Here is a 14558-nt window from a genome sequence, read left to right as displayed (position 1 = left end):
ATATGCGCTGGGATCACACACACAGCGGCTCAGTCCCGAATCGTGGCTTGTGCACTTCACTCGCGCGCTGTGTGAGCTGCGCAGGGCTGGAGTGCGCACCCTCCAGAGGGCACTCGCTGTTCAGGGCAGAGTGATTTGGAGTGCAGGATGCCTGCGGAGCCGAGCGTATCCGTGTATTGGTGTTGCTGTGTGCACGGCTAACGGTTTTAGTGTAAACGCGAATCGTTTTAAGAACGTTAATCTGATGATCCGCTGATTCGACGTAATGTAAACGTAGCCTCTGATTGCCCCTGTCCCAACTTTTTTGAGATGTGTTGCTGTCATGAAATTTCAAAATGTCTCACTTTCGACATTTGATCTGTTGTCTATGTTCTATTTTGAATACAATATCAGTTTTTGAGATTTGTAAATTATTGCATTCCATTTTTATTTACAATTTGTACTTTGTCCCAACTTTTTTGGAATCAGGGTTGTACCCTAACAAGGTTTCCAGGGCCTTTGGAGGAAACATGGCCCTGAGAGATCACAGAACTTCCACCATGTTTTACAGTTGGGGTCAGGTTATTTCAGTGTTGTAGTCGAGCCACTTAACCTCGAGTCTGAATCCAGTCTCGAGTCCCCAGTGTTCAAGTCCAAGTCATTAAAGAATTTCGAGTCCACTATTGATCGGAGTCGAGTCCGAGAACAAGACTCCAACCGCACCGTTTGACGGTGGCTATTGCTGCCTTTATTTGAAACCGTCGGTTACTGTGTTGGACTAACGTTACTGCTCGACTGCCCCATTTTAGTTAATAGGCTACAGATAAAAAGCTTGTTCATCACCCAGCAAGCCCCGCCCACTATCAACAGGGCAAATAACATGAGAGAGGGTTAACACTAGCGAGTTCATTGCTCGGCAAGCAAGCCCTGCTATCAACAGAGCAATGAACATAGCGTGTCACTTCCTTCTTTGGGTGGAGTCTTAACAAATGACAATTGAAGCTCGAGGTTGTCCCTGTCGTCTCCTCGATAGTTCTTCTACATATGGAACACACACAGCAGTGTTTCCCCCCCCACTGCACGAGACGTCTGTATAAGCAAAGCGGACAATCCTGGGGCATTCTTCTCCAGGCATTTTAGTGCCATTTAATATTAATTTGTTCCTGAACATGATGTATGAACAGATCAATGTGCATTCCAGTCCTTGAAAAAAATCTCCCAGCCTTACTTGCCCGATGGGCAAGCAGCACCCAAAACATACTTGCCCGGTAAACAATTCCACTTGCCCAGAGCTTTATTTTGGAGAGGACAGAATGCAGTTGATTTTTATTTATTTATAAATGGGTGAAGTAGCATAATTATCATAAATCCACAAAACCATAACATCAATATATGCAAGCACATTCAAAGAAATAAGTTCTAGTTGCAGAGGAATGAATAATTTAGGGTATATTAAGCTGTGACGGATTTTGAATGAGTATAATAATGCTGGAGCTTTTGTTTCTGTTATCAAAGGAACAGTGTCCTGTGCAAAATGTCACCGTGGAACCAGAGTGTAGAAATGAACTTGGAGTTCAAGAGAGTTCTACATACACACACTGAATTTTACAACAGCTGCACGCATGTGAAATGGGCATAAATTGACTAAGGCAGGAAAAACTATTTTGGATAAAATTGTGACTGTCCGTGACACGCTGATCAACCTGTGTGACTCAGCTGTGCCTTTTGAATCGAGAATTGATGAAAAGTAAAATGAACATTTGAAATTATTATTACAAGAATGATTATAGCTACTATATAACTGCAGCTACAACTGGAATGTGCCGATTCTGTTGGCATTTGTAATTATCGTACCATCCACTATTAGATAAAATTAAAATAAAATCTTACTATTGTTTGAAAGTCTAGAGCAAGATATTTGTAAAATAAAATAACACTTCAGATATTGTTTTAACAATAATAAGCATCACTGTATACGGTAAATGAGAGTGCAGATAGCTGTGTAACTACATGTCCTTGGGGTTGTTGAGACATGGAGGGGCAGGAATACCATCCAACCCACAGTTTAGGTCAGAGCCCTTTGAGAGTAAATGCTTTGGCTTTCACAACATTCTGTTCCCAAAAGCTGATGTTGGGAAAAAGTCTTTACACAAAGAAGGTTTTCTTGCTTCTGTAGTGGTGGTTGTTTTTAATTTTTATTTTTATTATTTTTTAAACTGTTCTTCCGTGTTGGGACTTTTCGGGAAAAAGAAGGTATATTCCAACATGTAGCTAACAATAGGCCATAAATCTGCACCATCACACTAGTCATTTTGAGGAATTTTGTATGGATCATAACCGCTAATAAACTCTAATTTCCGTGTATATCTATCCTTCGCTTCTTTCCGACTAAGATTGTCTAAGTAATCCAGTATTAGAGCTTTTTTTAGCTGTAGTTTTCTTCAGACAACAGCAACAGATGCAACAGCATCTCTGCTTGGCTTCAGTATGTGAACAGCCAATCAGTGGGTCCTGTATGTGTTTACGATTTTTATGTCACGATTTACAACCAGTGGGAGACACCCTTTGTCGACTGTTCACCAATCACAGGCCACCGTGCCACAATGGTGGTATGTTGAATATTTAGAAAATAAAAATGGTATCATTACAAAATATATGAAACCATCAAAAGCAAATTCGTTATATATATATATATATATATATATATATATATATATATATATATATATATATATATATATATATATATATACACACACACACACACACACACACACACACACACACACACACACACTGGTTAGAGGTAAGGAACATTTTATTCAGTGATACTGTTTCTTATTAACTCCAATCGTGATATAAAAGTTTGACACCTGCCCGCTTCAACCGCGCTACTGGCACACGATGTCCTTGACCCTCGTCGCCCTTAGACAATTGGTATAATTACGTCATTACGTGGACCCCTTTGAGCCGAGCTTTTCCAGTACACTTGAACACATGCATACTTTGACGAATTATAACCAAAAACAAGGAAATTTTGAATGATTTCCTCAAAATATTTTTTGTACCTTTTATATATTATGTTGATGAATAAAACTTTTTAATGCAGTTCCCGTGAAACGAGACAAGCTACACTACCGTTCAAAAGTTTGGGGTCACCCAAACAATTTTGTGTTTTCCATGAAAAGTCACACTTTTATTTACCACCCTAAGTTGTAAAATGAATAGAAAATATAGTCAAGACATTTTTCTGGCCATTTTGAGCATTTAATCGACCCCACAAATGTGATGCTCCAGAAACTCAATCTGCTCAAAGAAAGGTCAGTTTTATAGCTTCTCTAAAGAGCTAAACTGTTTTCAGCTGTGCTAACATGATTGTACAAGGGTTTTCTAATCATCCATTAGCCTTCTGAGGCAATGAGCAAACACATTGTACCATTAGAACACTGGAGTGATAGTTGCTGGAAATGGGCCTCTATTGCCGCTTTTCCACTACAAACGCGGCTGAGTCGGGCTGAGCCGTGCCGTGCTGAGTCGGGCTGAGCGGGGCTGTTGGAGTTGCATTTCGACTAAAACCGCGCTGAACCGTGCTGGCTGGAAGTGGGTGGACACACTGGGTGGAGTTAGCGAAAGTGGGTGGACGTCACGTGATGTCGTTAAGCAGCGCAAACAGTGACATCAGTGAGCTTTTAAGCGGTAGTCTCACAACCCGAATAGTAAACAATAAACATGGAGGACATGGAGTCGTTAGTGTTGCTGGTCTTGGTGCTGTGGCTTGTTGTCACCGACAACGCGGACAGATACTGGCAAGAGCGTATAGATGAGGCGAGGCGCATAAGGCTTCAGAAATTCTCGTAATTCGTAATTCTTCTCCTTCCGGGTTTGCGGTGTTTACAGATCCCAGCGAGCTCGCGGGGCGTGTGTGGGCATGTGAGGACACTCCTCCTCACCAATCAGTGCACAGGGGAGTGTCTGCCCCCAGCCTCAGTCGGCTCGCTTCAGCCCCACTCCAAAACCGTGCGAGTTTTAGGGGCTAAGCAGGGCTGAAGCGAGCTGAGTCATGCTGGTTTTTGGTAGTCGAAACGCGAGCCGTGTCGGGCTGAAGCGAGCTGAAGTGAGCTGACAAAGGGTAGTGGAAAAGGGCCATATGGACCCTTTTCACGTGACGTCACAACAAACGCGGCCGCCATTTTGGACATGTACTACCAGTAGTTTACCACAGCCAACATTGAGGAACGGCAGCAAAGAAAGTTTTTACTTTCAGCAAGACTTCGATCATGCCACTATATTGTTGTGCACCTGGATGTAGTAACCATCAACAAACAAGGCAAGGTTTATCATTTTATCAGATCCCGACGGAGAAGATGGATAGCGGCCATTAACAGATTGGCAGCCCTCGGCATACCAACACTTGTGTAGTGACCACTTTGTTGGAGGTAAGACGAATAAAATTAGCCAGAAAAGGCATTACATTGCTGTTAACATTCTGTGGCGGCGAGTGTGTAACCAAATAGGTTAAAATAACCCATTGTAACCTCTTTGTTCTTCTGTAGTAGCTATTGTTGACTAGCTAATGTCAACAACAGCGGCTGGTATGTTACTGTAGCAATGTTTACGTTCAGTCATTTGGATGACTGTTAAAACCTTTCAGTCTCAAGTTTTTCCTTTACTGTATTTACTAGTTTACTGTAATTATGATCCGGCAGCTATTTACACCGGATCCAGTGTAAATAGCTGCCGGAGCCAACGTCTGAGGTTCCGGAAAGCGCTCCGGCTTGCTCCAGGAGTGCTCCGGCCGAGGTTCTGGAGCGCGCTTCGGCTTGCTTCCCCTCAAATTAAGCAGCGCGCTCTGGCTTGCTCCCGGAGTGCTCCGGCCGAGGTTCCGGAGCGCGCTGGAGCGCGCTGCTTAATTTGAGGGGGAGCAAGCCGGAGCGCGCTCCGGAACCTCGGACGGAGCACTCCTGGAGCAAGCCGGAGCGCGCTCCGGAACCTCGGACGTTGGCGTGTATGTGTATGGCGATGGGTTTTTAACGACATGGGTATACAGATCATGTGGGCCGAAGTCGGGTAAAGACGAGGGCTTCGTGTACTTCCGTACGTCGGTGAACAATCCTGGTGGAAGCAGGTAAACGTCGTTCTCTAAGCCTGCTAACCTCAATTTTTGCAAATCCCTCTCTCTCTCTGCTCGCCCTGTAAATGCCCTACGTCACTGGATAGTGAAGGTGTTTTCTGCATCTCGCTCCTTTTTCTTTTATGTTTTTCGTTTGTCGCCTTCCTCGCATTCAAACTGATTTGAGCCGAAGTCCACTACATGTCCAAAATGGCGGTCGCGTTTACGAAGGTCATGTGACTGAAAAGGGTCTATACACCTATGTAGATATTGCACCAAAAACCAGACATTTGCAGCTAGAATAGTCATTTACCACATTAGCAATGTATAGAGTGTATTTCTGATTAGTTTAAAGTGATCTTCATTGAAAAGAACAGTCCTTTTCTTTCAAAAATAAGGAAATTTCAAAGTGACCCCAAACTTTTGAACGGTAGTGTACTTTAGACTGGTTCCCTGTTCTGTTAGCACCTGTGTTGCTTAGGTTGCCAGCACTAACTTTTTTTGTTGTTTGATCAGACGATTACCATTAAAGTTTTACTCATCCTTGCATAGACTTTAGTTGTCTCGGATGATTGGACATGAGGTTTTTCGAGCATTGCATTCTCTTGCACAAAATTAGTAATAAAAATTTAATGTAGATATAAATATCTTATGCCAAATTATGGCATGTTACAAAAAATAAAGAAAAAATCCGAGTCCTCATCTCCAATTTACGAGTCCGAATACAGTTAATGCACAAGTCTGAGTTATCAGTGCTCAAGTCCAAGACAAGTCACAAGTCCTTAAAGGAGATACGCAGAACCATGGTCTTACTTTTTGTTTATAAATGCCTTGAGACCTCAAGAATGGCACAGGAGTAATTTTAAGCGTTAACAATAAATCTAATATAGTAATTATGATTAAAATGATTCATATAGGTAGCGGTCTGAGTGAATGACCTTGACATCTGTGACGTCACCGCAGGAAGGCTATCGTTCTCATCATTTCCTCTATACTAAAACACAGAGCTAACTATAACTTCGATCTTCCATTTTGAGCTAATTTATTGCCATGCCACATAGATGCTGGTGGGTGCAGCAACACAACAGGTGGATTTATGTTGCATTCATGGCCCAAGAATGTTCAAACTGCAAAGATTTGGACGTGTTTTGCAAGAAATTCACAGACACATTGAGCAGCTATGAAGTGGTCTCTCCTCTGCTCTGCACGTTTTACTGAAGACTCGTACAAAACCTCTGATCTGTTGAGGAGTGTTGGCTATAAGCCTGTACTGAAAGAGGGGGTAGTACCAATAATTAAAGGAAAAGAAAACTACAAGAAAAGGAAAGTAAGTTAAGGTGCACCAGTTCTCCCGGAGTGTGAGCTGAGCAGTAATGGCGGAGTACTGTGTATGGAGAAAAGGGAGAATGAGTCGACCAGTTGTCAGATTTCTCTGCTGGATATGCTTGCCTCAGCAGCACTATCTCACCCTTACATGGCAGAAGCGAATGAATGAAGACCTGAGAGCCAGATTGTTTCGAAACAATCGGCCACAAGATCGGCCTTCAAGAAGCGAGAACACAGACGGGTAAAATGCTACTCTCATTTGGTTACGTCACAACACTCGTTTACCTGCATTTAGATTAATACATGTAACTTAAATACACAATACAAGTTACCAGTATAAGATTATTTAATTTGCTTCAGAATGTGATTCTCAGTTCATCTGCTTTATTTAATTAGCCTTTTACTTTTTATCAGTGAAAATGAATGCATGTTGCATAAGTTATAACGCCTATCCTGTTTTAATGAGAGTCATATGAGACTGTCAGTTCAATTCCATCCAATTCTCTAGACGGCTTTGTTCTCTGGCTTTATTTCGTAAGGTGGGGGCCTCCGTGGCCGACATGTTACTATTGGATTCACTTTCCGATGGTTTGAGCTGATTCGGTTCTACATGTATAGCAGTAGTGTGTGCACGCACTCCAATTTCAGGACTGTCACAGTCAGATATATTACTATCTGAGGAATCCGAAGAATTGCCAATAAATCCGAACGAAGAGGCCATTCCAACCACTCTCACCTGCCTAGTCTGGCTTTGGTCTATAGCACCGGTTCCCGCTGTGACCTCACCCACCCAGGGCTGGCTGGCTCAGCGGGGCAGCTCGAATGCAACTTTGTGGTCGATTTTGACTCTCAAAAAAAAAAATTTTATATATATATATAAAAAAATTAATATTCCCAATTATGCAGCATACAAGAGTCAAGGATGGAAATACTATCCACTCAGAAATGTATTTAAAAATAAATGCTACAAGCCTGGGTTCTTTTCATTATAGCAGTCCTCCTTTTTACACCAAACCCACCTTGAATGTGTATTGCCAGAAAGCTCCATTTTTGTCACATCAGGCCATAGAACATGGTTCCAGTCAAAGTTGTAAGTGTGTTTCACAAACATCAGGTGCAGAAAAGGCTTTTTTTTTTCTGGCATACCTTCCATATAATCTGTTGGTATGAAGGTGGCATCAGATGGTGGTTTTGGACTTGGAAGTGCCAACAGGGATGTGATTTTTCCGCGAATTCACGGAATTCCGCTTTTTTCACCTCAAAACTTGAAAAAAAAATTTTTTCCGATTTTTCACTCAAAAATCCGCATTCGTTCCGACTTTCAGTAATTCTGTCATTGAGATGAAACGAGGTACGTGATTGGCCCATCGCTCTGTAACAACCAATGAATGCGCTTGTTAGATAGCTGTACGTAAGCTCGCTTCAAACAGAGTTGAAAGATGGCAGCCTCCGTGATCGAGCGTAAAGATGCACCTGATCATCAGTTTGGGGGGTGTGTGTGTGTGTGTTTTTAAAGTAAATAAACATGGGGAAGAAGAAAAAAACAACCCAGCTCATTTCTTTCCCCATAATAAACCTGTGAGTGGTGATGGTGTCACTGCACGTGCGACAGTTGGGTATGTTTTCGCGGGGTGACGAAGGTTGCCGTGGCAATGGGGCCTCGCTTCATCTGTTGCTTCCTGGATGCGCATGCTATGAAAGCTGTGGTGAAAAGGTTAGCATCGGAGGCTAAACCTTCTGAGGAGAAAAGAAGGGGCGGTTTTTAATTTGTTTGTTTTAGTTACGTCCGAAGAAACAGCAGTTTAAATCACGGCTGTAGTTTACAAATCAAAATGGTTGCTCAGTGAAAACAAAACAAAAGCTAGAGAGAGGGGGAGCGGTGGGAGTTTAACCCGGGAAAGTGAGTCTGTGAGGCGGCAGTGATGCTTGACCCCTCTCGCCTCCTCTCACTTTACCTCAGAGTCTCTGCCAACTTCATCACAGATTATTTCACCTTTTTCACTCGAAGTTAGCTTTAATTTTCACTCAAAACTTTTCCCACAGCGTGGATGTAAGGTAATTATACACAATTTTGATTTGTTTATTCAGTATTAAAATGTTAGTGCAAATAATACATACTTGCCAACTTTTCAAAATTCTCATGAGGGAGAAAAGTGCATGAAAGACATTTTCAATTGGCCGAGGGTCTGATGCGCGGTTGAAATGATAAAAACAGTGGATCCCAATTAATTGCAAACACATTTTTTATGAATGTTGTTTAGTGAAAGTGATTTTTATTCTTGCATATGAAAATCCTCAAGTGAGTGAACACTGTACAGTTCTGTAGATGAGTCAATTTCACAGAAAACGTTTTTTTTTTTTTTGTCCGGACGTATTTTGTTTACATTTTGAGATTTCTAAAACCTTTAGAAATCATGAGATTTCTAAAACCTTTAGGTCTCATATGATAAAACATTATCAGTTCTACCTTGCATTTCAAAATTTGACTACTTTGGTTCATAAATGTGTATTTTGTAGCAAATTTTAGGGTTGAAAATGAGCAAAAATGTCTGTCCCACTGAAAAGAGACTTTTTTTTTTTTCAGACATGATTCTTAATGTTAGACAAAGGTGGAATTGAAACTTTTTCATGTTCAACGACAAGACTGTGGAAACCACAATGGACATATGATGTCACAAATTGGAAATGCCATTAAGAAAAGATATTTTTTCGATGTTTTGTTAATTTTTGTACCTGTCCCAGAGGTTTGTGTCAGTTCTGTTACCGTGATTAATCACATAACAAAAATAAATGCTCCCAAAAGCTATTATTGAAATTATTTGTTGCCAAGGATCTACAAATTCTCACCTTTTATATGGATGGCAGAATGAACTGAATCTGAGAATATTTACTTAAAAATTTCAGTTTTGGTAAGTAGTCTATGCATGACTAATTTTCTTGTCAATCCTGTTACCCTGTCTAAACGGGGTGTGCAGTAATTTAATCAAATATTAGAAGTTGCCATACATAAGAAGCAAACCGGGAGACTACCAGGAGCAATAGAGTTTAATAAATAATGATGGATGAATTCTTATGTTGCATCATGTTTGTTTGAAAAGGCACATTTAGGTATGTTCAACTTCTACAGTAATTGAAAGTATAAATTTTGTTTTTCCTTTATACAATTTTCTATTTATTCTAATGCAGATGATTTAATTTATAATGACATTTTTAGGTTTCATGTTTTGGGTTTTTGTCAGTTAAGAATCATTGAATTTACTATAGGGGCTCAGAGTTGCATGTTGACCATTAAATTGGCTTGAATTTGTTAATCATGACAAGTTTTTTCTTGTGTGTTTGCTTGCCATTTTAGTACAATTTAAGTCAGAAAGCCCCAGAACCCAGGAGCTTCGGGGCGCTTCGCCCCCCTTGTCCCCCCCACCAGGGCGCTGCCCTGGACCAGCTGGGGGCCTATGGCCCCCAGACCCCCGGCTAAAATTTTCAGATAATTTCACCAGCCCCAAATCACATCCCTGTGCCAAGACTACTACTACTACTACTACTACTACTTGTAATTCACCAAGAGTGATCCTTGAGAATTTTTGTAGCTCTCTTACTCTCCTCCTCATTGTATGTGGGGGCAAAATAAACTTGGGCCTTCTTCCAGGCAAGGTCTATTTCGTGTCTACTTTATTATTGACTTAACAGTAAAAATGGTTTGTCTGTTCTCTTATCTTTGTTGGTGGATGACTAAGGGAATCTGGCCTCTGTGTCACCTCATATTTGTACTCCAGTTAAACAGAGTCATGGGTTACAGCTTGAAAGTTCCTACACACTCCAATCAACTCAAGAATGTACAATTTAAATGGGAAACATGCTTCAGTTACATTGTGTTTGCTGTAATTTCCAGGGGTGCCAATAATTGTAGCACCTTTTTTTTTGGATATTGTTTCTTGAGGGATTTGTTTTTCTCTGAATAAATTTTTCAATTAAAGGTTGGAATTTTTTTTCAGTGTGAGATGATGCTACTTCACCAAAAGCTGTATTTTTATTTTTCCTTTCTTCTCCCTAACCCTTTTTACTAATCTTTACAAGGGCCAATAATAATGGTGGGCACTGTATTTACGGCCATGCTGACTGAACTAGATTAACAAGCAAATTAACAGTCCTAAATAAACCGGTCATGTTTAGTTGCCAATCGGTTTCAGTCCTTAAAGGATATGGGACATGAAACATAAATGCACGCTATATCAGTTTCTTTCCATTAAAAATATGAATTAATTGCATCAACAAATACAAAATCATCTATTAAATTCAGCAAAATCGTTATATTCGTGATGATTATATGGCATTTCTGCTCGACTTCCGATATGCATTTTTTGCAACCGGAAGAGCCGCTGTCACGTGATCATACGTAACACAAACTTTCGGGCACAGCACAAGCGGGTAGATGAATGGACAAGTGGATGACAAGAAAATTTTTTTTATAGTCTTTAAAGTACATTGGACATCATGGTGTATTGTGCTGCTTATGGTTGCAATAATTCCAATGGGAAATGCCCTGGAGTAAGTTTTTTTTGCATTCCCCAAGGACCCGAAGCTGAGGAAAGTGTGGGCTCACCTGCGCATGCGCAGTAGGCTTCGCGCATGCGCAGTAGGCTTGGTAGGACAAATCCAAGAGGTAGGATAACTTTTTACAGAACACCTGTTGAAAAAACTTTGCACCTACTGTTTCCCACAAACTGTGTTCGGACCATTTCACTGAGGATTCTTTCAACATTAATACTCAGGTACTGAGCGATATTAATTCATGAAACAGGAAGTATAAGGATGAGAAAAAAAAACAGTTTAAATCGGGAAGCTGCGCACATTTGCGCCAGGCTGCACAAATGTGCGCAGCTTCCCGATTTAAACTGTTTTTTTTTTTTTTCTCATCCTTGTACTTCATGTTTCATGAATTAATATCGCTATTTTTTTTTAAAAAAAATCGGATCTGCGCGATTCAGCCATGAAAAAGGCAGCATCCGCCGAAAGGCGCGCTGTTTGCATCCCTGCGAGGCCAGGGGACAGGGCAGGAATATTTTTGTTGATATGAGTGATCCGGTGCGATTTCGCGACCCCCCCCCCGTTGAAGACCTCTGTGCTAAGCGACTGAAAGCCGAGGTAAGGATTAGTATTATAATTTTGGGTGTATCAATTATTGATTATCATAATTCTGACTCGTTTTGCCATTTTCAATGTTTTCATCTCGGACTCTGGAAGCATTGTATCTCAATCAATCTCGAAAAATATCAGCAAAAAAAAACTAGCTTGCAACGGACTTTAGCTAGATCTATGATGAACTTTCAATGGATGATACAAAAATAATACTTCTTTCAACAGATCATTAGCCTTTGAGCAGAATTGTTTTTAACTTACCAGGAAGTGTTATTGAGCCGACCACTTTCAGTTTCATGAGGGCTGAATGAACTCTCACTCTCAATCATCTGACCCGTCAGAGTAAAGACAAGATCTATGTTCATGTGAATTTCCAGCTATCGGTTTGAATTGATAGGGTCTAACTTCACATCTCTGTGAAACATCGGGAATGTCACTGTCGATGGTGTCCATTTCGGTAACCTGTTTACATTAGATTCCCAAGCGCTGGCTCCTTGGAAAGTTTTTGTTGCGTCACGGGTCACGTGACCACCTAGCTAATTAACGAATCATTGTTTTACGCTGATGTATAAAAAAAACTTGAATAATGTGATGATTTTCACATTTTTGACGCCCTGCAGTGATTTAGATGGCATTTCTTATGTCCTTTTATACATAATTATGCCCAGGTAAAAATCCATGTCCCATATCCTTTAATCTGTAGATGTGATCTGACCCTGGGAAGCTGTCCTGATGTTCCTCGTATGGACCTTATGAAATCTATAATCACCCAGTCCAATTTTTTTTGTCTTCAGTTCTTTCAGATTTCTTCATAATAAAGCTGCTGCACGAAACATTTAATTGTCTAAACCGTAATGACACCCGTAGTGGCCTGATGTACTATTTGGTATAAAAGCATTTTGGGACTCTGGCTGGATATTTGCACTTCTGATAATCGTCGAAAGTTTCTTCAGTATTGCAGGAGAGTTATAAGAATTAAAAAAAAAAAACTTTTAATGTGTAACTCGCATCACTCTTAGAGTTGTAGTAGGTGTCAGATTGTACTAATAGTTACTGAATATTTGGTTTAAAAAAAAAAAAAGCATACTCTCCTGTCTTCAAGAAGAGCTTGTTTGTTTTTTAGCTAAAACACAGTACAGAACATGTAATCCCATCTGATTGCTTTTGCTTTGTGTATTTGTATCTGATCGGTCTTCCCCACATACTGCTATTTGATTTTATGTATTTTCTTAATACACTTGCCGGCGGCACGGTGGTGTAGTGGTTGGCGCTGTCACCTCACAGCAAGAGGGTCTGGGTTCGAGCCCCGTGGCCGGCGAGGGCCTTTCTGTGTGGAGTTTGCATGTTCTCCCCGTATCTGCGTGGGTTTCCTCCGGGTGCTCCGGTTTCCCCCACAGTCCAAAGACATGCAGGTTAGGTTAACTGGTGACTCTAAATTGACCGTAGGTGTGAATGTGAGTGTGAATGGCGACTTGTCCAGGGCGTACCCCGCCTTTCACCCATAGTCAGCTGGGATAGGCTCCGGCTTGCCTGCGACCCTGTAGAACAGGATAAAGTGGCTACAGATAATGAGGTGAGACGCCTGCCAAAAACGCTTGGTGCTAGCCAAATAGTGATTCAAATTCTTGGACATGCCCAAGCTTTCAGCTCCTTCAGGAGCCTTCATCAGGGATGGGGAAATGACGTCATTTCCCATCCCTGGTGAAGGCTCCTGAAGGAGTTGAAAGCTTGGGTATGTCCAATAATTTTGTGCAGTAAAAAGTTTTAAAACCTTTTTCTATGGAATTGATCGCTGTATAGATGTTTATACATATACCATCAAACCACCCTGAGGACTTGTGATTCAATGACGTTATTTAGAAATTGCCAAATTTAATGGTACAGGAGTACAATTACTGACCCTGGATCATGTCCAAATACTTCCAGACTGCTCTGTTGGTAATATTTGTGATGAATTTAGTTGATTTTGAATTATTGATCTTTTATAAACAGGAAGAAGTTATGGTGTTGGAGAGAATATTGCTCCAGACAATCAAGTTTGATTTGCAAGTGGAGCATCCATATCAGTTTCTTCTGCGTTATGCCAAACAACTGAAAGGTGTGTGGGCTCGTGCTCCCCCCCCCCCCCCCCCCCCCCCCCCCCCAGCCCAATATATAAAGTTATTTAAAAAAAAAAAAAGTGTGTGGTGCTGTTTGTAAGTTTCATGCACTTTTGGTATTTTTCAGGGGACAAAAATAAAGTGCAGAAGTTGGTGCAGATGGCCTGGACGTTTGTGAATGATAGGTGAGTGTTGATGCATTTTCCTCTTTTTAACGTTCAATCCGTTCAACAGATTTGATTTGAGGTTTCAGAAAAAAAGTTTTCCTTTTTCTTCTGTCATGCGACACCCACAGTAATACATGTTTGAATGGTGGTTGCAGCTACACAGGCTTAGAAGTTGACTCCTCGTTAAAGTGAATTTAATGTCCCAAAACCACATTTACAAAGCAACGATCATTGTTGATTTGACCATGTTTTCGAACCATGGCTGATCCAAAAGGCCAGAAATTAATGGAAAATCAGTAAAATCAGCCTTTTTTTTAAAAAATGGAATCTGCCAAGACTGAACCTGAAGATCCCGAAGGGGTGCGTGACGTCACACATGTAACAATTGAGGTATCCATTTTGTTCCCGTGCGCAGCAGTGGTTAGACCAGTCTCGATATGGAATCATATTTTGGAGAGGATTATGATAGTGATTGGGATTCTTATATGTTGGATAAAGGGGCAGATCATCATCATAGACATTCTGGAATAAATGGTTATCTTTTCGAGCCCCCAAGACAAAAAACTGCCAGTTCACTCAGTTCACGACAGTCCAACTCCCCGCCGATAGCGCACCACCAGCCAGAGAGAACTGGAAACACAGATTGGTTTGTGGATTTTTATTCTAATCGGGCCATTGCAAAATATAGGGAAAATATTTACATGTACCTCAATAAATGCAGAAATATAGTTTTTAAAATGT

The 14558-nt window shown here is 41.0% G+C and overlaps 1 protein-coding gene across 3 annotated transcripts in view; it reads left to right on the top strand.

The window, feature by feature from the left end:
* Window positions 1–14558, top strand: part of ccnk (cyclin K) — an 86161-nt gene that overhangs the window by 13013 nt on the left and 58590 nt on the right. For 2 of the 3 annotated variants that reach the window (XM_060914096.1, XM_060914097.1), the window contains exons 5-7: window positions 10986–11075; window positions 13544–13649; window positions 13778–13835. In XM_060914096.1, the coding sequence (XP_060770079.1) occupies window positions 10986–11075; window positions 13544–13649; window positions 13778–13835 (254 nt within the window). The remainder of the gene's footprint in view (window positions 1–10985; window positions 11076–13543; window positions 13650–13777; window positions 13836–14558) is intronic. The other variant, XM_060914098.1, reaches the window with a different exon arrangement.

Source organism: Neoarius graeffei, chromosome 2 (assembly GCF_027579695.1).
Source record: "Neoarius graeffei isolate fNeoGra1 chromosome 2, fNeoGra1.pri, whole genome shotgun sequence".
Taxonomy (NCBI): Eukaryota; Metazoa; Chordata; class Actinopteri; order Siluriformes; family Ariidae; genus Neoarius; species Neoarius graeffei.
This window is presented reverse-complemented; position numbering and strand designations above follow the sequence as displayed.